This window comes from Rhinoraja longicauda, chromosome 24, assembly GCF_053455715.1.
Source record: "Rhinoraja longicauda isolate Sanriku21f chromosome 24, sRhiLon1.1, whole genome shotgun sequence".
Classification (NCBI taxonomy): Eukaryota; Metazoa; Chordata; class Chondrichthyes; order Rajiformes; family Arhynchobatidae; genus Rhinoraja; species Rhinoraja longicauda.
In genome coordinates this window covers 17698740-17723493 of record NC_135976.1, presented here as the reverse complement: position 1 = coordinate 17723493, position 24754 = coordinate 17698740, and the positions used below count along the sequence as shown (strand labels likewise).

Sequence of the window (24754 nt, the reverse complement as noted above, 5' to 3'; positions counted from 1 at the left end):
TCACGGTAGCCAACTGGTGTGTGGTAAAAATTATAATTGAAAATAAATCCGTGCCTCCGACAGCATGTAATGTTTTAATTAATGAACTTTATCCCCCAAATCTAGGCACACAACCATTCGACCTTCCCAGTAAAATTGATAAGTATTTGTGAGGCCAAATTGTTTATTTATTTTTAAATTATATATTTACTTTTAACTTAGCTGCGATACACGTTTAATGTATTTTTACAAAACGAGACAAAGAGCTGGAGTAACTCAGTGGGTCAGGCAGCATCTCTGGAGAACATTTAATATATTTCTTTACACCAGTAGTCCCAATCTTAATTCAAGACAGACAAAACGTGCTGGAGTAACTCAGTGGGTCAGGCAGCATCCCTTTAGAAATGAATAGGCGATAATTCGGGTCGAGATCCTTTTTCAGACTGTTAAATATTCAAGCATGTTCAATTAATTAATTTAATTAATCAAGACTATTTAATTAAAGTATTGTTGGCCATGCCGCTTTTAAAAGTTACACCGAGGATGCATTGTTACACCAAAAATGTCCATCTCTATTATTACAATAATATATATTTTTTAAATCCTTTGCATTAATGGAACAGATTCTCCAGAGATGCTTCCTGACCCGCTGAGTTACTTCAGCACTGTGTCTATCTATCTTCGGTGTAACATTAATGCGCTTATTTCCTAAATAGTTTTGACTGCATTTAAAAAAAATTAAAAACTGGGCGATTCAGTTTTCAAACGATGCATGGCCAATTTCAGAATTTGTTCCCAACTAAAACAAACAACAACAAAAAAGACCGCTGCCTGCTCTCCTTGGAACATATTTGCTTACAGACAGGAGTGGATCAAAGCCATTTGTAAGCAGACATACAGGAGGCATATTTTTGGCGCGTTGTCATTCCCGCCACGTCGAGTCTAGTCAGTTTCATTCTTTTATTTTGCTCCAGCCTGTGATTGGCAAACCTCGTTTGTCCCCCCTCCTATTTCCTCTGACGCCAATGCAAATAGGCGTGCCTCTAGGGTTTTCTGATGCTGCACGCTTGGCTTTTTTCTTTACTATCTGTATATAGTCGTTGCTAGTGGTGGGAGCGCACCAAACAATCAAGGCAATCGGACGTGGTCGGAACTCGCCTCCTGCAATCTTTTATTTCTTCGGTCTCCCTTATTTGATATTCTTCTCCCATCCCATCCTACTACAAGACTGCACAGAAGGAGGAGACTCGATCCATCTTATCTCCTGCTGTATTTAACTGCTGGGAACATTGCAAAAGCGTTGTGGAATAAGGGAGCTTGTTGAAACGTGGGGTCGTTTGTTTGTTCGTGTTCGTGCTCGGCTCACATTCTGGTGGAATTCCTCGAGGGATCTCGCAAGTGATAGATAGATAGATAGATAAATAGCCGAGGAGTCTGAAATATCGACGACGTTGTTCCACGGCCAGGGATGCTGCTTTCAAAAATCGGATCTCTTGCTCATATGTACTCGACATCAAGCGTGGATATGCCGGCGAAGATCCAGTTGCAACAAGGTATGTAATTAGTATTCCCCCCACGTTGGCGGAGTCTCCCTGCCCTCGGCAGAGAAGGTGCCTTGACGGCGTAGACTTGCACCATGTGCGGGACGGAGACAACAAAAGATCTGGTGATAATGGAGACCCGACTAATTTTTCTCCCCTCCCTCTTTTTGTGTTGTTACAGTGAAAGAGCGGGAGCCCTTTGAGAAGATTTATCAAGTTGGACCGGTCCTCGGCAGCGGTGGTTTTGGAACCGTTTATTCGGGAGTTCGAGTCGCGGATGGGGCACAGGTAATTACACACAACCCCCCTCCCTCCCTATTAACCTTATGTTCTGTTTGATTTACTTTTATCCCTCTTAACTCCCCCCCCCCCCTCCCCACAAAAATAAAATTGTCCCCAGCCGGCATGAATACTGCCTTCTGTGACTGAATGGAGTATTTTTGTTTACGTTGCAGGTTGCCATCAAACACGTTGCCAAAGATCGAGTGTCAGAATGGGCTGAATTGGTAAGTAACACGCAGTTTGTAGTGTCCGTTTCATGCAAATGGCGAGTATTATGTGGGGTTTAAACCTTACATAAAATAAGGATTAAAAATATAGATGGGGATGTTTAATTTGACTGCATACAATGGGTATCTAAAATGTATCTATCTTAGATTTGGATATACATCTATCATAGATAGAGAGTTAATATACAAAGGTGTTTATAATGTTTATACATATCTGTTTTGCAGATTTTTAGTTTGACAGCATGTAACGTCTCTTAGATATGGATATAGATATATCAGATAGTTATTTAAAGCGGTGTTTACAAAGTACTATGTTTACATATCTTTTGTGTTGCAAGTAAGAATTTCATTGTTCCATTTCTAGACATATAACAATGAAGCACTCTTAGTGTGAGTGCAGTATATGTTGTGAATTAGTGTCTAACAGTTGTGCTTTGGTTCTTGTGCAGTCTAATGGAGCCAGGGTTCCCATGGAAATTGCCCTTCTGAAGCGGGTGGGGACGGGGTGCCGGGGTGTCATCAAAATGATGGACTGGATCGAGAGACCCGATAGTTTTATAATCGTCATGGAGAGGCCGGAGAACGTTAAGGACCTGTTCGATTTTATCACCGAGAAGGGAGCCTTGCCGGAGGATTTAGCCAAAAACTTTTTCCGCCAGATCTTGGAGGCGGTGAGGCATTGTCACGGCTGCGGGGTGATTCACAGGGACATCAAGGACGAGAACATTCTCATCGACATGAGGAACTGGGAACTAAAGCTGATCGATTTCGGCTCGGGAGCGCTGTTAAAGGACACAATCTACACCGACTTTGACGGTCAGTTTTCACTTTCTGAGTGCAATCTTGCAGCAGTGGGAAATCAATTCTTAGAAAGCGCTGCCTGGTGTTTAATGGGGCCAGTTGTAGAAGGGTCAGCATGTAGGTGTTGGGCCGAAGGGCCTGTTTTTTTCGTGGAAGACACAAAGTCCTGGAGGAGCTCAGCGGGTCAGGCAGTATCTGTGGAAGGAAATGGAATTGAGATGTTTTGGGGGTTCGGTCTTTTGGCATGATGGGTCAGCATGGGTGGGTTGGGCCGAATGGCCTGCTTCCTTGCTTGAATGACCTTGTGACTTCGAGCTTGGGAAAAGAGGCTTCCTTGGATCCAGATTTGGAAATGTCGACAGGGATTGTGTAAGAACCCAGGAACTGCAGATGCTGGAATCTGGAGCAAAACACAAAGAGTTGCTTTGTGTTACACTTTGTGTAATTGAGGTTCAAGGTGTTTGGCGGTGTGTGTGTCCTTGGTTTTTCCCGGAGGTGAAGGAGCGAGTGGTTTTGTTATTGTTTTGGTGGATCCGTTTCCTTATTTGGTTGCTGTTGCGACAGGGGAAAGGGGGCGCTTAGCGTTTCAGGGAGGCGTTGCCTTTGCTTTGGAATAATGCAGCGAGCTAGCTACCTTTCGCATGACGAGAGAGGCGGGCAGAGCCGGGGGCTCTTGAGGTAACCAGAATCACGAGGGCTGGGGCTGCAAGCGTAACAAGCGATTGCTCTGTGATTGAAAAGAGAGACTGCGAAAAAAAAAAAAGATACATACATAACAATAAAACTGCTGCCAATGCAGTACTGCGGTGAAATCACAAGACCCGGCCTCGTCAATTGCCTTGTTGGGATTTTTCTGCTGAATTTTAATAAATCGGGACACTTTGGAAACCAACATTTGCAAAGTGGAAGGAGAGGAGAGGAGAGAGGAGAGAAGAGAGAGGAAAGGAGAGAGGAGAGGGAGGGGAGAGGAGAGGAGAGGAGAGGGGAGAGAAAGGAAAGGAAAGGAGAGAGAAAGGAAAGGAAAGGAGAGAGAAAGGAAAGGAGAGAGAGAGAGAGGAGAAGTGGGGGGAGAGAGGAAAGGAGAGGAGAGGGCGAGGGGCTTTCCTTTACAAGGTCCAAATGGGAGAGAGAGGGGGATTTGTAATTGAAGTGCTGTTAGTGGGAATGTTTGTGTTGGTTGGGTTTGTGGACGGGCGCTGCAGAAATGCAACTATGCATAGCTTGGGGAGGGAGGGAGGGGGTGTAATGGATGGGTGGGGGGCAGGTTCCCGACAGGGTTGGCAGATGGGAGGGGATCTGAATTGATCTTGGGTGTTGTAGCCACTAGACGGCGCGTCCACCGCTTGCTGCAATTTGGCAGCGCGCCTCCCCTTTGTTTTGAGCTCGTTTTTTATCTGCTGCGTAACACTGTTTTGGAAAATGAACCTTGGTCTTGTAAAGCAGGGACCCGCACTTCCAAATTTTGAGCACAAACCTCTCATGCCCCCCCCCCCCCTCCTTATTTTCATCTCCCTCCTGGAAACGTTTTGAAATTATCTGACACTGGGGTGCAGGAAATAATTGCCTGCAAATCATTTAATTCCTCTTCTCTCCATCCCATATCAAATGACGCGTTGATAATTTATTTAAACTGGAGAAATTGTTCCCTCTGAACATGCGCCCTTTTGCAAATTCACACCGTTGCAAATTTGCCATTATTGTAAATTTGCCCTCACTAAATTAATCAGTGTTGCATATTTTTGCCATATTTGCAATTGGCATCTCGTTGCAATATATTTGTCGGGTTTTGCAAATTCTCAGGGCACATTATTTAACAATCCAGGCTTTTGAATAAAGCTACATTAAAAAAATATATATATATTGCACGATACGTGTGTGAGGGGTTTGAAATTTCTTAAGGGCATATTTTTTTTTAACAATGCAAGCATTTTTTTTAAAGTAGCAACTGCATTTTAAAATAAAATGCACGATAATTATAATGTTTTAAGATTGGGGCGGTGCAATTTGTGTGTTGTGAGTTTGCTGGGGAGCCGCTAGTCTCCCGACAGCCGGTGAGCTCAGTGCAAATTATAAACTCTCTGCAATTTCAAATGAGAGTTGTTGTGCAAAACCGTTAGTGCAAAATGCTGGATGTTGGGCGCCACCAGTCGGCGGGAACATGTGCCTTTTACAACCGAAAGTTTGTAAACAAATGTCACATGGCAACGAGTCAATAACTGCTAGTTTACAACAAGGCGGGCAGGAAGCGTGGGTGAACCGCACTTCCTGCATGCCAAATAGTGCAGATGATTTGAATTCTCAGGGTGGGGAGTAGTCTTTTGTGAACAAGTAAACATTTACTGAATTTCAGCCAATGAATCTAGTGAGAGCGGATAAACCTTTAGATGTACAAGGGACTGCAGATATTGAAACCCAACACACAGTGCTGGAGAAACTCAATCTTGCACTAAATACCGTACCCGTTATTTTCCTTTTCAATGTTAGATCACTAAGTATGGTACCCTTCAATGTTACACCTGTTTTCACCAAATACTGTACCCTTTATATTTTATGTGTGGACGGCTTGATTCTATACAGGATAAAGGGAATAACGTTTAGTGCAAGGCTCACCGAGTCAGTGCCAACCAGCCCGTACACTAGTTCTATCCTACACAGAGGGGGCAATTTTACAATTTTTAGTGAAGCCAATGAACCTACAAACATGTATGTCTGTGGAGTGTTGGACGAAAATGAAGCCTCCAGAGAAAACTCAAGCAGTCACAGAGGGAACATACTAACTCCATACATAAAACGGCCGTAGTCAGGATTGAACAAGGGCCTCAATTCAATCCACCCCAATCTTGCACTAAATGCTATACCCGTTACCTTTTTTCACTGGGCTTGATTATATTCATGTGGGAATTTTTCCTTTACTGGACAGAAGGCAAACAAAAGCATTTCTCTGTACCTCAGGACACGTGACAATAATAAACTAGTGAAACAGAGCAGGTCAGGCTGCAGCTCTGGAGGGAATGGACAGACTATGTTTAAAGTCAGAACTTTCCACTGTCCATCACACAATGCCATAAATGTTTTGCATTCTGCCCTTTGCTTTCTTTCATTGTCAATTTATATATGTTCTTCCATACATTGGTGCAGCTGGTAAAGCTGCTCCCTCACTGCACCAGAGACCCAGTTTCGACCCTCAGTTGGGTTGCTTCTCTGTGTGGAGTTTGCACATTCTCCCAATGACTGCATGGGTTTCCTCCGGGTGCTCCGGTTTTCTCCCACCTCCCAAAGACGCGAGGGTCTAGGCCAATTGGCCTCTGTAAATTCCCCTTGTGTGTAGGGAGTGGATGAGAAAGTGGGATAACTTGGAATTGGTGTGAACTCGGTGGGCCGAAGGGCCTGTTTCGTTTCTATGCTGTATCTAGTTTATTTTTTTATTGTCACGTGAAAAGGATTTTATGTAGAAGGGAACAGCAGATGCTGGTTTATACTGAAGCATGTTTCAGTCCGAAGAAGGGTTCCGACCTGAAACGTCCCCTTTCCCTTTTCTAAAGATGCTGCCTGACCCACTGAGTTACTCCAGCAATTTTTGTGCATCTTCGAAATGCTTTTTGTTGTGTACTGCCCAGTAAGTGGAAAGACTTTACATGATTACAGTCGAGCTGTCCACAGTGCACAGATACAAGATAAATGGAATCACGCTATGTGCAAGTCTCTAAACTAAAGTGTCTCTGTTCTAGAAAACATACAGCCGGTGTTCATGAGTGTTTATTCTTCATTGATTCACAGGAACCAGAGTGTACAGCCCTCCTGAGTGGATCCGTTACCACAGATACCACGGCAGATCTGCAACTGTATGGTCCCTGGGCGTGCTTTTGTACGACATGGTGTGTGGAGACATTCCATTTGAGCAAGACGAGGAGATAATTCGAGGACAAATTTTATTCAGACGAAGAATTTCATCTGGTAAGCAGCGGCTTGTGCTTTTTGCTTGACCACGAGAGAGCTTAAATATATAGCAAAACACAAAGTGCTGGAGGAACTCAGCTGGTCAGGCAGCATCTGTGAACGGGACGGGTCGGTGACGTTTCGGGTCGGGGCCCTTCTTTAGAAGGGTCGCAACTCGAAACGTCGCCAATCCACGTTTTCCAGAGATGTTGCCTGGCCCGCTGAGTTCTTCCAACACTTTGTGTATTTAAAAAACCCCCCATATAAGTCAATTTGCTCAATAACTGCAGTGTGTAAGATTTAACTGGGCAGTTATTCCAAATAATTTGATGTTTCCTAGTACTATAAATATCGTGTAACTGTTGTAAGATTAACTCATTTGCTGGAAAATATATCTGTTCAAATAGTCCCAACAAGTGGTAACCCAGATTCTCCCATTTGATTTTAGAATGTCAACAGCTCATCAAGTACTGTCTATCCTTGAGGCCCTCTGATCGGCCATCGTTTGAAGACATTATCAACCATCCTTGGATGCAGAATAGTGTTGTTTCACAAGATGCCATTGGACTAAGACTGCACAGTTTGAGCTCAGAGTCGGCGAGCATTACCCAAGCAAGTTAGGACTTGCAAAACAAGGTGGACCGATGCTCCGAGAACCATTTGCCTCCTCTTTGGAAGAACCAAAAAACCTGCCTGGTTTGGATCTACCAGATTCCACAGCCTTTTATAAACCTTGCGATTAGTGTGAGGGGTGATGACAAAACAGGAATCCCCCCCTCCCCATCTGCCTCCATTCCGGTTGATACGAACTTGAATCGTGCATTACGACAAGCCTGACTCTTCCTCTTCGAGTGCCTTTTATAACCACTGGACCCACCAACTTACAATGAAATACTTGAATCTCTGCTGCTTCTACGTAATTTCTCTGCACAATCCTCATGCGTACACACAAAAACAGACTGGACTACTTAATGCTGCTGCGGGCACAAGGAACTGCAGATGCTGGTTTGCAAAACAAAAAAAGACAAAATGCTGGAGTAACTCAGTGAGTCAGATGGCATCACTGGAGAACATGGACGGGCTGTGTTATGGGGGGCATTTTTCAGGCTGATTATAATAGTGGGGAGGCGGGAAGAAAGCTGGAAGAGAGGTGGTGGCCAGGACAATGCTTGGAAAGTGATAGGTGAAAACACAAGGTACTGCAGAGGCAGGGTTTAAAACCCTTCTCACCTGTATCCACCTATCACTCACCAGCCTTTTGTCCTGCCTCCAGCTTTCTGGAGAAGAGTGAAAAGGATGTTCCCACTAGTGGGAGAGTCTAGGACCAGAGTCTAGGATCAGAATAAAAGGACGTACGTTTAGAAAGGAGATGGGGAGGAATTTCTTTAGTTAGAGGGTGGTGAATCTGTGGAATTCATTGCCACAGAAGACTGGGGGCCAAGTCAATGTTTTTAGGGTGGAGATCGACAGATTCGTGATTAGTGCGGGTGTCGGGGGTTATGGGGAGAAGGCAGGAGAATGGGATTGAGAGGGAATGATAAATCAGCCATGACTGATGGGCTCCTATAACTTATGAACTTATAATTGTCCAGACCCATGTTCTCCAGGAATGCTGCCGAAGGCGTTGAGTTACTCCAGCACTTTGGGGTTTTTTCCCCAACAACACCACTAGTTTTTGTTCACATCTTTCAGTAAAATAGATGGAAGACAAACCTCGTCACCGTGTTGTCACCACTGATTGGACAGACCTCAATGCTTTTTTTTGTGCAGTCATCTTGTCCAATACACTCAACGTGAAGCCAAGGCGTGCAAGAGCATCAACAACAATGCACAACCAATGCAATGAATGAACTCTAAACCTTTGTACATGTGTGCACATATGTATATACGATATATAAATATATTAAGAAATGTACATAAACTGTTTTTTGAAGTACTGGTTACAACGGCCATTGTTGGCGCTGTTCTGTTTACCTGTTTATTTATTTAAGTGAAGTTGAGGTTTTTTCTAAGCAGATATATTATATAAAAAGTTTTGGCTGGTGGGTTTATTTATATTTATTTATTTATGGACAACTACCTTCCAACAAACTTGTTCATTCCACATTAATTATTTGGTCATTTGAAGACCCACACATTTTCATAAGATCTTGTCAGACTTTAATTCAGTTCACTCTGTGTTTACAACCAAATTAATACGGTGATGTAATTGAAAGAAAAATTCCAGACTTTGTAAATATAACATTGAGCACTTCTGTTAAATGCATGTTGTAACTGAATATGTATTTAATGTCTAGACAATTTTTTTTGGGGGGGGTGGGAGGGATTGTGTTTTTTTAATGTGTCCTGTTGGTTTGTATGGGTTGACTAGAATACCACTGCATAAATGATTTGCTTTTATTGTACATACTATATCTTTACGGTTTGGTTGCATGTATGCAGCTTGGAGTCTGAACTGTCATTTCATTAGACATGTAAATTAAATAGAAAGGAAGAAAAGTTATTTTTATACGGCATTTCAAATAAAATTAAAAATTTGCCTTAAATCTATTATTCAGTGTTACATTTGAGCACATGCACGTCACGGTTATGGAGACTTAAGGAACTGCAGGAGCTGGAATCTTGGGCAAAGCACAAAGTGCTGTAGGAATTCAGTGCGTCGGGCAGCTTCTGTGAAGGGAAAGGACAGGCGATATTCATCAGACTGATGAGCGAGGGGCTGAAGGGCCTGTTTCCCTGCTGTACAGCTCTTAATTAGTCATCTATATTCCTGCATCTATGTTTCCCTAAACACATCTGATCTTACAGTAGATGAGAGGACTGTCCCGGTGGCAGGGAATGGAGGGATATGGATCACCTGCAGACAGATGAGATTAGTTTATCTTGGCATCATGTTCGGCACAGACATTGTGGGCTGAAGGGCCTCTTCCCGTGCTGCACTGTTCTATGTTGTAGAACCAGTTCAGAGCTGAGTAGTGTCTTGGACCTCAACAACAAGGGGTGGCACAGTTGCTGCCTTATGGAGCCAGAGACCCTGACCATGGGAGCTTTTACCTTCTTCCTGTGACTGCCTGGGTTTTCTCCAGCTGCTCTGATTTCCTCCCACATTCCAAAGACATGCAAGTTTGAGGGTTAATTGGCTTCTGTAAATTATCCCGACTGTCGGATAGAACTAGTGTATACTGGGATCACTGGTGGGCACGGACTTGGTGGGCGAAGGGCCTGATTCCACGCTATCTCTCTGAAACTAACCTAAACATCAGTCGTGATGATATTAGAACAAGCCCTGCCTGTGATCGTTCTCACAGGCAGGGCAGAAAATTTTGACCCAGGCTTTGCCATTACTGCCTTCAATAGTCAAAACTTAAGAAACATTAAAAATTAGCCAATGTATTTTTTTTGGTGACACTTTACAGAGGAACTAGCCACAAAATCTTACGATGTATGATTACATGTATCCGGAGAACAGGTGCCATGTTAAGGCAAAAAATAAAACTTCAATCAAAATATAAAATGTATACACAAGCCAAAAACTGCAAAACACACATTCTCTGTTCATACATTCAATAGTGCCAGACTCTAGTTTTTGCACCTGTTTTTAAACAAAGCTCCATTGGCACTTGTGGCCACCTGGGGTAATATCCCCTCCCTTGTTTGAGGGGTGCCCCCCACTGGACTCTGCCCCTTAATGTTCAGTTGCAGAAGGACCCTAGACTGCGGTCCTCCCCCACAGAGCCTTGGCGTTGGCTGCACCGAGCTTCAGTGCGTCCCTCAACACATACTCCTGCAGTCTGCTGTACAATGAGCCAGTCGGCAACATTCCCTGGCGGTCATCTCGGTGTGCTGGGAGACCAGGTGTCAAGACAGGCCAAAGTGTTTTTCACTGAGTTAATGGTCTTCCAGTAGTACTTGATGTTCGTCTCTGTACGTGTCCCTGGGAACAGCCTGTAAACCAGAGTCCTCTGTTAAGGAATAATGTCCAACTTTACATTTGCCATCTTTAACCCATGCATCACTCTTTAATTTAGAGTCTTTCGTCTTTAGGGAGATACCACGTGGAAACAAGCCCTGAGGCCCACCGAGTCTGGGCCGACCAATAATCACACCGTCCGCTAGCACTATCCAGCACACTAGGGACAATTTCCAATTTTTTACTGAAGCCAATTAACCTACAAACCTGTATATCTTTGTAGTGTGGGAGGACACTGGAACACCCGGAGAAAACCCACGCAGTCAAACAGACAGCACCCGTAGTAGGGATTGAACCAGGTCTCTGTTGCTGTAAGGCAGCAACTCTACCGCTGCACCACCGCTAACCCTAGTGCTGTGCATACAATAAGGTTTCTATGCACCTCCAGACTCCACACATTTACCCATGGAAATCACCAGGACGAGATTATCAATAGGGATCCTGATCAATTGTCCTCCTCCCTGTTAACTCTTAGTCATGAACCTGGGTCATGCCTCCAGCGCCTTCTTGGTAAGCTACAAATAGGAGTCCCCGAGACACGAAGATGGCCGGGCGAGGAGAGGACAGGGACATCGCTTTGCGGAAACTGCTCCGGAACATTGAGCGCGCGGGCCGACCGGACTAAGGACTTTGAATAATAGCGACAAAAATAGCAGCTCCAGCATGTGTTATATATGCAAAAAGAATTTCACAGTGCAGTTGCTTATGTGACAGATAAAGCACCATTAGACAATAGAGAATAGGTGCAGGAGGAGGCCATTCGGCCCTTCGAGCCAGCACCGCCATTCAATGTGATCATGGCTGATCATTCTCAATCAGTACCCCGTTCCTGCCTTCTCCCCATACCCCCTGACTCCGCTATCCTTAAGAACTCTATCTAGCTCTCTCTTGAATGCATTCAGAGAATTGGCCTCCACTGCCTTCTGAGGCAGAGAATTCCACAGATTCACAACTCTCTGACTGAAAAAGTTTTTTCTCATCTCAGTTATAAATGGCCTACCCCTTATTCTTAAACTGTGGCCCCTTGTTCTGGACTCCCCCAACATTGGGAACATGTTTCTTGCCTCTAACGTGTCCAACCCCTTATACGTTTATTGAACCTGAAGGACCTGTCTATATTGAACCACGTCATATATTGTGACCTGTCGGTTGGATCTCGCGCACCTGTATCCATGGTAACCGTCGCAGATTGGTCCTTCTGAGAGTGAGTCCATGGAAAGAGTTTGGCTCGGATGGAGTCCCTGGCCGTGCCCTCAGAACCTGCGTGGACCAGCTGGTAGTATAGTACTGTGGACATCTTTAACCTCTCCCTACTCGAGTCAGATGTTCCCATCTGCTTTAACAAGACCACTGTCAAGGTAGCACGTCCTAATCAGGGCCGTTTTTACAGCATTATGGGCCCCCGGGCAAAGCAGTGTACTGGGGCCCCTACCGTTACTCTCCCCCACCCCCCTTTCCCTACCAGCCCCCCCCTGTCGTGCCGGCGAAAAGCACTTACCGAAAAGCACTTAGCGATGGACTTAGGGTGCTACATTGTTGCGAAAAGCACTTACAGATCACTGTGAGAAGCACTTAGGGACCGAAAATGTTGCGAAAAAAGCACTTATTGAACCTACATTTTTAAAGTAGTATTTATTTATTGCAAGTCACTTAACATACACAGATCAGCATGGGGCCCCTATGCTCGTGGGCCCCCGGGCAAGTGCCCATCAGGCCCATGCGTTAAGACGGCCCTGGTCCTAATGACTAACATCTAGTGGCTCTGACACCTACCATCATGAAGTGGGTGGTCACAAATTGCTGGAGTAACTCAGCAGATCAGGCAGTATCTCTGGATGGATGAAAAAGGATGGGTGACGTTTCGGATTGGGACCCTTTTTCAGACCCGACCCAAAACATCACCCATCAATTTTCTCCAGAGATGCTGCCTGCTGCTGAGTTACTCCAGCACTTTGTGTCTATCTTCAGTATAAACCAGCATCTGCAGTTCCTTTCTACACATCTTGAAGTGGGTGTCAGAGCCAATATTTAAAAGACACTTAGACAGGTACACGGATAGGAAAGGCTCAGGGATATGGGCCAAATGCAGGCAGGTGGGACCAGCGTAGACAGGGAATCTTGGTCGGCAGAGACAAGTTGGGCTGAAGGACCTGTTTCCGTGCTGTGTGACTCGATGGCTAACTGCTTCGAGAGGCTGGTCATGGTCAACTCCAGCCTCCTAGGCAGCCTTGATCCACAGCAATTTGCCTCCCACCTCAACAGGTCCATGGAAGATGCCATCTCCCTGTTCCTACACTCATTTCCGGAACACCTGGATAACAAGGACACCTACGGAAGGTCCTATGTGTTGAAGATTGGTCCACCTTCAGCACTGTAATTCCAACCAAACTCATCTTCAATCTCCTGGACTGACAATTCAGCTCCCATCCATGCAAATGGACGCTAGACTTCCTGACCCACAGATCTCAAACAGTAACAATAGATGACAGACCACCCTTCACGCTAATTCTCGACATCAATGCCCCGCAAGACTGCGTTCTTAGCCGACATAACCAGGGCAACTCACAGCCCAGTCATTCTCTCTTCTCCCATTTCCATTTGGGCAGAGGATACACTTGAAAACACATACCACCAAGAACAGCTTCTCCCGCACTGTTAGACTCTTGAACAGACCTCTCAAATGCGAAGGATGAATCCCTGATCCTCCAATCCACTTCCTCGTTTCAAGGATGTACGTTTTTCAACTGTACTTTCTGTGTGGCTGTAACAATATATTCTGCACTCTATTCCTCATCACGTTGAAGATGAGGTAAAAGGGAATACAGGAGATATTGCAAAAGACTCTCGGAAGAATGGGAACAGAAGTTCGAGAGGGGAAAAGAAATTAAGGGCAGGGCAAATTGTGACCGATGTGAGAGGGGAGGTAAATACCGAAGTTAAAGTGTTGTACTTAAATGCGCGTAGTATAAAAAATAAAGTGGATGAGCTTGAGGCTCAGTTAGTCATGGGCAAGTATGATGTTGTAGGGATCACTGAGACATGGCTACAAGAGGACCAGGGCTGGGAACTGAATATTCAGGGGTACACAACGTATACAAAAGACAGACAGGTGGGCAGAGGGGGTGGGGTTGCTCTGATGGTAAGGAATGATATTCATTCCCTTGCAAGGGGTGACATAGAATCAGGAGATGTTGAATCAGTATGGATAGAAATGAGAAATTGTAAGGGTGAAAAGACCCTAATGGGAGTTATCTATAGGCCCCCAAACAGTAGCCTCGACATAGGGTGCAAGTTGAATCAGGAGATAAAATTGGCGTGTCAAAAATGTAATGCTACGGTGGTTATGGGAGATTTCAACATGCAGGTAGACTGGGAAAATCAGGTTGGAAATGGACCCCAGGAAAGAGAGTTTGTAGAGTGCCTTCGAGATGGATTCTTAGAACAGCTTGTACTGGAGCCTACCAGGGAGAAGGCAATTCTGGATTTAGTGTTGTGTAATGATCCTGATCTGATAAGGGGACTAGAGGTAAAAGAGCCATTAGGAGGCAATGATCACAACATGATAAGTTTTACTCTGCAAATGGAAAGGCAGAAGGGAAAATCGGAAGTGTCAGTATTACAGTATAGCAAAGGGGATTACAGAGGCATGAGGCATGAGCTGGCCAAAATTGACTGGAAGGAGGCCCTAGCAGGGAAGACGGTAGAACAGCAATGGCAGGTATTCCTGGGAATAATGCAGAGGTTGCAGGATCAATTTATTCCAAAGAGGTGGAAAGAATCTAAGGGGAGTAAGAGACACCTGTGGCTGACAAGGGAAGTCAGGGACAGCATAAAAATTAAGGAGAGGAAGTATAACATAGCAAAGAAGAGTGGGAAGACAGAGGATTGGGACTCTTTTAAAGAGCAACAAAAGTTAACTAAAAAGGCAATACGGGGAGAAAAGATGAGGTACGAGGGTAAACTAGCCAATAATATAAAGGAGGATAGCAAAAGTTTTTTTAGGTACGTGAAGAGGAAAAAAATAGTCAAGGCAAATGTGGGTCCCTTGAAGACAGAAGCAGGGGAATTTATTATGGGGAACAAAGAAATGGCAGACGAGTTAAACCGTTAGTTTGGATTTGTCTTCACTGAGGAAGATACACACAATCTCCCAAATGTTTTAGGGGCCGGAGAACCTAGGGTGATGGAGGAACTGAAGGAAATCCACATTAGGCAGGAAATGGTTTTGGGTAGACTGATGGGACTGAAGGCTGATAAATCCCCAGGGCCTGATGGTCTGCATCCCAGGGTACTTAAGGAGGTGGCTCTAGAAATAGTGGAAGCATTGGAGATCATTTTTCAATGTTCTATAGATTCAGGATCAGTTCCTGTGGATTGGAGGATAGCAAATGTTATCCCACTTTTTAAGAAAGGAGGGAGAGAGAAAACGGGTAATTATAGACCAGTTAGTCTGACATCAGTGGTGGGGAAGATGCTGGAGTCAATTATAAAAGACGAAATTGCTGGAATTTTTTGAGGATGTAACTAGGATGTAACTAGGAAAATTGACAGGGGAGAGTCAGTGGATGTGGTGTACCTCGACTTTCAGAAAGCCTTCGACAAGGTCCCACATAGGAGATTAGTGGGCAAAATTAGGGCACATGGTATTGGGGGTAGGGTACTGACATGGATAGAAAATTGGTTGACAGACAGAAAGCAAAGAGTGGGGATAAATGGGTCCCTTTCGGAATGGCAGGCAGTGACCAGTGGGGTACCGCAAGGTTCGGTGCTGGGACCCCAGCTATTTACGATATACATTAATGACTTAGACGAAGGGATTAAAAGTACCATTAGCAAATTTGCAGATGATACTAAGCTGGGGGGTAGTGTGAATTGTGAGGAAGATGCAATAAGGCTGCAGGGTGACTTGGACAGGTTGTGTGAGTGGGCGGATACATGGCAGATGCAGTTTAATGTAGATAAGTGTGGGGTTATTCACTTTGGAAGTAAGAATAGAAAGGCAGATTATTATCTGAATGGTGTCAAGTTAGGAGGAGGGGGAGTTCAATGAGATCTGGGTGTCCTAGTGCATCAGTCAATGAAAGGAAGCATGCAGGTACAGCAGGCAGTGAAGAAAGCCAATGGAATGTTGGCCTTCGTAACAAGAGGAGTTGAATATAATAATAATAATAATAATACATTTTATTTATATAGCGCTTTTCATATACTCAAAGACGCTTTACAGAGATTTTGAGAACATAGGGAAATTAATAAATAGATAAATAAGTAAATAAATAAATGAACAGAGAAAGGAGACAGTAGGTGAGGTGACCTTCAGTGGTTGAAGGCAGTACTGAACAGGTGAGACTTCAGCGATGTTTTGAATGTGGTGAGTGTGGGGGAGTTTCTAACGGTTTGGGGTAGTGAGTTCCATAGGGTGGGAGCAGCGATGGAGAAAGCCCTGTCCCCCCAGGATCTGAGTTTAGTCCGGATGTGGGGGGATAGGAGATTGGCAGCGGCAGAGCGGAGGGTGCAGGTGGGAGTGTGCCTATGGAGGAGGTCGGTCAGGTAGGATGGGGCCAGGTTATGGAGGGCTTTGTAGGTTATGAGGAGGATTTTGTACTGGATTCTCTGGGGGATGGGGAGCCAGTGGAGTTTATAAAGGACGGGGGTGATATGGTCACGGATCGAGGTGTGTGTGAGTAGACGGGCAGCGGAGTTTTGAATGTATTGAAGTTTATTGATGATTTTTGAGGGTGCGCCATAGAGGAGGCTGTTGCAGTAGTCCAGACGGGAGGTGATGAAGGCGTGGATGAGGGTTTCTGCAGCTGTGGAGGAGAGGGATGGACGGAGACGGGCAATGTTTTTGAGGTGGAAGAAGGCTGTCTTTGTGATGTGTTTGATGTGTTTGTCGAAGGAGAGGGTTTGATCAAGGATGATTCCAAGATTCCGGATGTGAGGTGAGGTGGATACTGGGAGACCATCAATGTTGAGGATGAAGTTTTGGGTGGATTTGGTGAGCATTTTTGGACCAATGATGATGATTTCAGATTTGTTGCAATTGAGTTTGAGGAAGTTTGATTGAAGCCAAGATTTTATTTCAGTAATGCAGTTTGTCAGTGTAGAGTGTGTGGTGGAGGAGATTGACTTGGTGGAGATGAGGAGCTGGATATCATCGGCGAAGCAGTGGAAGTTGAGACCATGACGGCGGATTAATTGACCAAGGGGGAACAGGTAGAGGATGAAGAGGAGGGGGCCAAGGACTGAGCCTTGGGGGACACCTTGGGGGAGGGGAGCGGTGGGGGATTTACAGTTGTTAATGGAGATATAATGGAATATAGGAGCAAAGAGGTCCTTCTACAGTTGTACCAGGCCCTGGTGAGACCGCACCTGGAGTACTGTGTGCAGTTTTGGTCTCCAAATTTGAGGAAGGATATTCTTGCTATGGAGGGCGTGCAGCGTAGGTTCACTAGGTTAATTCCCGGAATGGCGGGACTGTCGTATGTTGAAAGGCTGGAGCGATTGGGCTTGTATACACTGGAATTTAGAAGGATGAGGGGGGATCTTATTGAAACATATAAGATAATTAGGGGATTGGACACATTAGAGGCAGGAAACATGTTCCCAATGTTGGGGGAGTCCAGAACAAGGGGACACAGTTTAAGAATAAGGGGTAGGCCATTTAGAACGGAGATGAGGAAGAACTTTTTCAGTCAGAGAGTGGTGAAGGTGTGGAATTCTCTGCCTCAGAAGGCAGTGGAGGCCAGTTCGTTGGATGCTTTCAAGAGAGAGCTGGATAGAGCTCTTAAGGATAGCGGAGTGAGGGGGTATGGGGAGAAGGCAGGAACGGGGTACTGATTGAGAGTGATCAGCCATGATCGCATTGAATGGCGGTGCTGGCTCGAAGGGCTGAATGGCCTACTCCTGCACCTATTGTCTATTGTCTATTGTTTGCAGTAACCGATGTATTCATCTACGTTGAAGGCCACAAAGTGTTGGAGTAACAAAACAGGCCACGCAGCGCCTCTGGAGAACATGGATAGGTGACGTTTCGGGTCGGGACTCTTCTTCAGAACCGAAACGTCACCTATCCATGTTCTCCAGAGGTGCTGCCTGAACCGTTCCTGAGTTATTCCATCACTTTGTGGCCTTTTTTGTAAGCCAGCATCTGCCAATTCCTTGTTTCTACTCACCCATCGTGAATATTTGCCTGGATAGAACTCAAAACAACATCTTTCATTGTGTCTTGGTGCACATGACATTAATAAACCAACTCCCACAACATTGCGAATGTCTGAGGCTTTCCTTTCATGATGCTTAATGTTCAATAACTAACTCTGCCAAAGAGCCATTTTGACACCTCCAAAATTATCACAGCTCGTAAGTAAAATCATTCAAAAATTGGGGAAAAAAATCTTTTTAATGATGCTATCATTTTTCGCCAGCTGGCAGTAATGTCCAAAAGGCATATGTTTAATTCCTGGAGAATCCAAGGCAGCCCCTGAAAATTGGCAACTACACCTCCACTGTAAAAACCCCCATCATTAGCACCTGAGCTATTTCCAGATGCATTAGGTTCTGAACCAGAGCACTGAGATATTGTTGCCTTGTTAGTTCTATTATGTGCACATATGTGTGCCACATTTCACCAAGTTATGATATCGTTTACATTGCTTCGTTAAAGTTTTTGAGCAAACTAGGCAAGAGGCAGCACGGTGTTGCAGCGATAGAACTGCTGCCTTACAGCTCCAAAGACCCGGGTTTGATCCTATATGGATTTGTACGTTCTCCCCGTGACCGCGTGGGTTTCCTGCAGGAAGCTCCAGTTTCCTCCCACACACCAAAGACGTGCAGGTTTGTAGGTTAATTGGCTTCCGTATATTGTAAATTGTTCCTAGTGTGTAGGATAGTGCTAGTGTACAAGGAGATCGCTGGTCAGTGCGGACACAGTGGCCTGCTTCCCAGGGCCGTCTTTACAGCATTATGGGCCCCGGGCAAAACAGTGTACTGGGGCCCCTACGACAACTACTCTCCCCCAGACCAACTGTTACTCTCCGCCACCCCCCTTTCCCCAGCACCCCCATTTCCCCCACTCTCTCTTCCCCCCACCACCAACCCCCACCCTTGCTGTCCCCCTCCCCAGTCCCACTCTGCCTCCTCCCACCCCCACTCTCTCCTCCTCCCACCCTCCCCGTCGCCCCCACCGTTACTCTCCCCCACCCCCCTTTCCCTACCAGCCCCCCCCTGTCGTGCCGGCGAAAAGCACTTACCGAAAAGCACTTAGCGATGGACTTAGGGTACTACATTGTTGCGAAAAGCACTTACAGATCGCTGTGAGAAGCACTTAGGGATGGAAAAGCAAAGCACTTAGGGAGCTAATTGTTGCGAAACAGATCGCTGTGAGAAGCACTTAGGGATGGAAAAAGTTGCTAAAAAAACACTTAGGGACCGAAAATGTTGCGAAAAAAGCACTTATTGAACCTACATTTTTAAAGTAGTATTTATTTATTGCAAGTCACTTAACATACACAGATCAGCATGGGGCCCCTATGCTCGTGGGGACCCGGGCAAGTGCCCATCAGGCCCATGCGTTAAGATGGCCCTGCTGCTTCCACGCTGTATCGCTAAAGTCTAAATTCAAGTTTAAAGTCTAAAGTGCTAATGGTTCCTTGATTGTCACCTTCATAATCCAATGGTTCAATGGTACTTTATTGTCATGTACCTAGGTGCAATGAAAGTTCTTTTTTGCAAATAGTTCAGTAAAAATCTTACTTTTCAAAGGCACACTCTTACTTAAGTACAAGAGTATAGGATTACAAGATTACTGATGCAGTGTACAAGAATCACCATGGCGTATTTCATTGTGAATTTAGTTTAGCTTAGTTCAGTTTAGAGATACAGCATGGAAACAAGCCCTTCATCCCACTGAATCCACGCTGACTAGCGATCATCCGTACACTAGTTCTACCCAAGGCACTCGGGACAATTTACAGAAGCCAATTAACCTGCAAACCTGCACGGTTTTGGAATGTGGGAGGAAACTGGAGCACCCGGAGAAAACCCATGAGGTTACAGCAAGAATTTACAAACTCTGTACAGGCAGCGCCCGTAGTCAGGATCGAACACGAGTCTCTGACGCTATAAGGCAGCAACTCTATTGCTGCGCCACTGTGCCGCAAAATTATATGAGGGTTTTATCATATTCAACTACGATGAATTCTTCCCTAACTAATTTTCTCCAGAGGTAATATAGTGTGTTCTTTTACACATTGGGCTAATGTTTAGTTGGATACCTTCTCTCCCCTGAAGCATGTCAAAGGGCACTATCCTGGCCTGCATACCTGCACTGGGTCAAATAAACGTGTTGAACACATGCAGTCATCGAGTCATACGGTACAGAAACTGGCCCTTCGGACCAACTCATCCATGCCGACCATGATACCCCATGCAAGCCAGTCCCTATTTGCCTGAGTTTGGCCCATATCCTTCTATCCCTCTATCCATGTGTCCAAGTGTTTTTTAAATGCTGTTATAGTGCTTGACTCATGTACCTCCTCTGGCAGCTCATTCCATAAACCCACCACCCCCTGAGTGAAAAAGTTAGCCCTCAGTTTCCCATTAAATCTTTTCCCTCTCACCTTAAACCTATGTCCTGTGGTTCTTATTCTCCTACCCTGGGTAAAAGTGTCTGTGCATTCACCCTATCTATTCTCCTCATGATTTTATATACATCTATAAGATCATGTCTCAGTCTCCTGTGCTCCGAGGAACAAAATCCTAGCCTGCCCAACCTCTCCCTTTCCTTCAGGCAAATGTAGTTAAAAAGAGAAAAAAAAGTAATCAGAGTCTTCTGGATTAATTAGAATCAAATAAATATACTGATTGGACAAGGATTGATCTTAGGTAATGATTATAAAACAGAAGAAATGTAGTTTTTTAATGTCATCTCTTTTTGTCTTTTCACCTCTGGCCTTAGTCCAACCATCTGCCAAACATCACCTCCACCCCTCACCTGTATCCACCTATCAATGGCCAGGCTTTGTCCTGTCCCCACATCCCTTCCGACTTCCCACCCCCACCCCACCTCCCCTCCCCACCACAATCAGTCTGAAGAAGGGTCCCGACCTGAAAGGTTGCCTATCCAGCTTCTCCAGAGATGCTGCCTGACCCATTGAATTACTCTAGCACTTTGTTTTTTTTTTAATACTTGGCCAATTCATGAGCTATTTATTTACAAAGGGTATTCCCTGGAATTGTAAGTATGACGACAATCAGAGAGTTAATGAAGGATATAACTCCATTTAACAGGATGCATATCCTGATAGAGTACCGACTAAACCAGTAACGAGGAAAGGAGGAGCATTATTATCAAACATGTGATAAGGGATTACATTTGCTCTACATGCTGATGCACCAGTAAGGATTATTACTGGATTGTGTCTGTGTTTTAAATGCAAATCACCAGGTGCATGTGAAAATACATCTTTCAGGGTCAGGATTTCCACGTTTAGCTTCAAATTAATCAACCAAGTAAGCAACACCATGACGTATTGGTAGAGCTGCTGCCTCACAGCGCCAGAGATCCTGGTTCAATCCTGACCTCTGGTGCTGTCTCAGATGCATAATTGGCCGCTGTAAATTACCCCAAGTGTGTAGGCAGTGGATGAGAAAGAACTCTCAGTAACAGAACTCGTGTGATCGATGGTTGGTGTGGACTTGGTGGATCAAAAGGCCTGTTTCCGTGCTGCATCTCTAAAAATTCAAAGGAACTTACCCACGTTACGTTTCAGGTCAACTTAATATATTTAAATTATGATTTATTTTTATTTGATGTTATATTTAAATTTGTTTTACAAACACAATTCATGTGTGAACAGATTCTGTTCCTTAATGCTGGACTATCTTCAGAGTTTTTGATGACTTTCCTGTCATGCACGAAAAGCATTGATTTCAGATATCAACTTGAAAGAATTACAAGGACGGTTTCTTCCCAGCTGTTATCAGGCAACTGAACCATGCTATCATCAACTAGGGAGTGGTCCTGACCTACCTACCATCTCCCTTATTGGAAACCTTTGGACTATCTTTAATTGGACTTTACTGGACTTTATCTTGCACTAAACATTATTCCTGTATCCTGTCTCTGTACACTTTGGACAGCGTGACTGTAATCATGTATAGTTTAGTTTCGTTCGAAGACAGACACAATATGCTGGAGTGACTCAAGTGCCACAGGCAGCATCTCTGGAGAGAAGGAATGGGTGACGTTTCGGGTCGAAACCCTTCTTCAGACTGTTTATTTATGTTTAGTTTATTGTTGCGTGCTAACCAGTCTGCAGAAAGACTATACATGATTACAGTCGAGCTATCCACAATGAACAGATAAATGTTTAGTGCAAGATTTTTTTAAAAAACACAACAAAAGCTTTTCACTGTACCTCAGTACACACGACAATTAAACACTTGATTCTCTTTGATCATGACTCTGACACCAGAGAAAACAATCCAAATTTGTCTAAACTCTCCATACCCTCTAATCCAGATAGAATTCTGAAAAACCTCTTCTGCACCCTTTCCAAAGGCCAATTCAGATGCTCAATTCTTGAACTAGTGGGCAAAGGTTAATTGGTTCATGGGAAATATGATTGGCTTATCAATGACACATTAATGATTTTTAAATAACGGTACTTTCCTTGTTTTTATGGGTTGAGTGAGTGGAATAGCATAAAAACGGTTCAACTTGTGAGTTTTGTGTTCTCCTGTTTGCCTTTCATCTTGTCTGAAATACGTATTTGATTTGCGGCAAAATCTCTTTAAGTGGAAAACCAATACCACAATTTTCTTTTTTGTAATGGCTTGGTACCAGTATATTTTAATGAGGTGCTTCCCCTCTTCACTTGCTTGGCAACCTCACATATTAATCATCCCATGAGCTGTTGCGAGTCACTTTTTTTTTTTGGCACGATTTGTTTCTGACACGAATCAAATTCAATTATTTTCTAGGCGTTCACTCACAATCTTCTCTGTTAGCCGGGCATTGAGTACAAGAATCAGGACGTCAGAATGCAGCTTTAAAGGGGTTACACAGTTGCCCAGCGGTAGAGTTGCTGCCTTACTGCCAGTGATCCGGGTTCGATCCTGACTAGGGTGTCTGTCAGTACGGAGTTTGTACACTCTCCCTGTGACTCCGTGCGTTTTCTCCTGGTGCTCCAGTTTCCTCCCACACTCCATCAGACATACAGGTTTGTAGGTTAATTGGCTTCAGTAAGTTATAAAATCGTCCCTAGTGTGTGTAGGTTAGTGTATGACAATGTGCAGAATACTGCTTCCCCTGATACCAGCACAATTATTCAGCTATGTGTCTATATATCTGAAGACATCCATTCATAGATGAGGGCCTTTACAGTAATTGATTAACAAAAACAGGAATTTCTTGTCAATGTGCCCTGTTGCACTTCCACTTTTGCTGAAAAGTAATTCATTGACTTATTAAACTTTCACCCGAATACAACCATCCACACGCTTTAAGGAACTCTGAACTCGCGCTTTCATGGTTTTTCTCTTCTTGTTTGGAAACCAAACCTCAGAAATTCAGTTGTTTCACATCCTGTTTACACTTTGTGTGGCACAGTGGCACAGCGATAGAGTTGCTGCCTCACAGCACCAGACCCCCCAGTTTAATCCTGACCACGGGTGCTGTCTGTACGGAGTTTGTACGTTCTCCCCGTGACCGCATAGCTTTTCTCCGGGTGCTCAGGTATCCTCTCACACGCCAAAGACGTAAAGGTTTTGTAGGTTAATTATCTTCGCTTTAAAAAAAAGTCAAATACTAGTGGGCATAGCTTTAAGGCGAGAGGGGCAAAGTTTAAAGAGATGTGTGGGGCACGTTTTTTGACAGAGGGTGAAGGGTGCCTGGAATCAGCTGCCGGGGTTGGCGGTGGTGGAGGCAGATACGATAGTGGCGTTTAAGTGATTTATGGATATGCACATGGATATGCAGTGAATGGAAGGATGTTGATTATGTGTAGGCAGATAACAGTTGGTCTTGACATCATGTTCGGGCATGGACATTGTGGGTCGAAGTGTCTGTTCCTGTGCTGTACTGTTCTATATTCTAGGGAGGAAATGAGTGATACATTTAGAAGAGTTGAATGAACATTCCTGTCAATTTGTGAACACTCTCTCTCTATGTATAATGGACACAAAGGAAATGCTCATTACAAACTATTAAGCAAACTTTGTTTTGATATATTTTGAGCTCGGAAGTTATCTGTAGATCACCAGATAATATCTACTCTCCGTAGCTGTCAGTTTTTCAAAGAACTGAACTCAGATAAGAGTTAATCCATTTAACTCAGAAAACCTGTCATATTATGACTAGAGCAAACTATATTTAGATTTGAACTAAAGTCTTTAGAAATGTCATATTCACATTTGCTTTGCTTTGTGCATGGTTTGGTAATAAATACAATCTCTCATGCCGTTTTGTGAAGAAATTAACATTACTGAACGTAAGTTCATCAGAACATTTCCACTTCCAGGCAAGTATCTGCAGTCACGTGACTTTTTTTATATGACCCTTTCATAAGTTCATAGGAGCAGAATTAGGCCATTCGGCCCATCAAGTCTACTCCACCATTCAATCATGGCTGATCTATCTTTCCCTCTTAGCCCCATTTCCCTGCCTTCTCCCCATAACATCTGACACCTTTATCCCTCAAGATTCTGTCAATCTCCGCCTTAAAAATATCCATTGACTTGGCCTCCACAGCCATCTGTGGCAATGAATTCCACAGATTCACCACCTTCTGATGAAAGAAATTCCTCCTCATCTCCTTTCTAAAGATACGTCCTTTTATTCTGAGGCTGTGCCCTCTGGTCCTAGACTTTCCAACTAGTGGAAACATCCTCTCCACATGTACAATGATGGGACAACCTTTACTGTTTGAAGTTAAAGAGGTCAGTAGCTGGAGTATTTACAGTAGCTCTAAAATCGAAGTGTCATGGTCATAGTCATACATCACAGAAACAGGCCCTTC

The 24754-nt window shown here is 44.4% G+C and overlaps 1 protein-coding gene and 1 long non-coding RNA gene across 2 annotated transcripts in view; one reads left to right on the top strand and one right to left on the bottom strand.

Annotated features, from left to right (window-relative positions):
* Positions 1 to 1098: 1098 nt before the first annotated feature.
* Positions 1099 to 9077, top strand: LOC144605451 (serine/threonine-protein kinase pim-1-like). Its single transcript, XM_078420723.1, has 6 exons — positions 1099 to 1532; positions 1702 to 1808; positions 1976 to 2026; positions 2479 to 2845; positions 6608 to 6784; positions 7215 to 9077. The coding sequence occupies exons 1-6, from the start codon at positions 1448 to 1450 to the stop codon at positions 7385 to 7387; spliced, it is 960 nt and encodes a 319-aa protein (XP_078276849.1). The 5' UTR covers positions 1099 to 1447; the 3' UTR covers positions 7388 to 9077.
* LOC144605452 (uncharacterized) overlaps positions 8977 to 24754 on the bottom strand; it is a 200876-nt gene continuing 185098 nt past the window's right edge. Inside the window, exon 4 of the long non-coding RNA XR_013548848.1 lies at positions 8977 to 10711. This is a non-coding gene — a long non-coding RNA (uncharacterized LOC144605452). The remainder of the gene's footprint in view (positions 10712 to 24754) is intronic.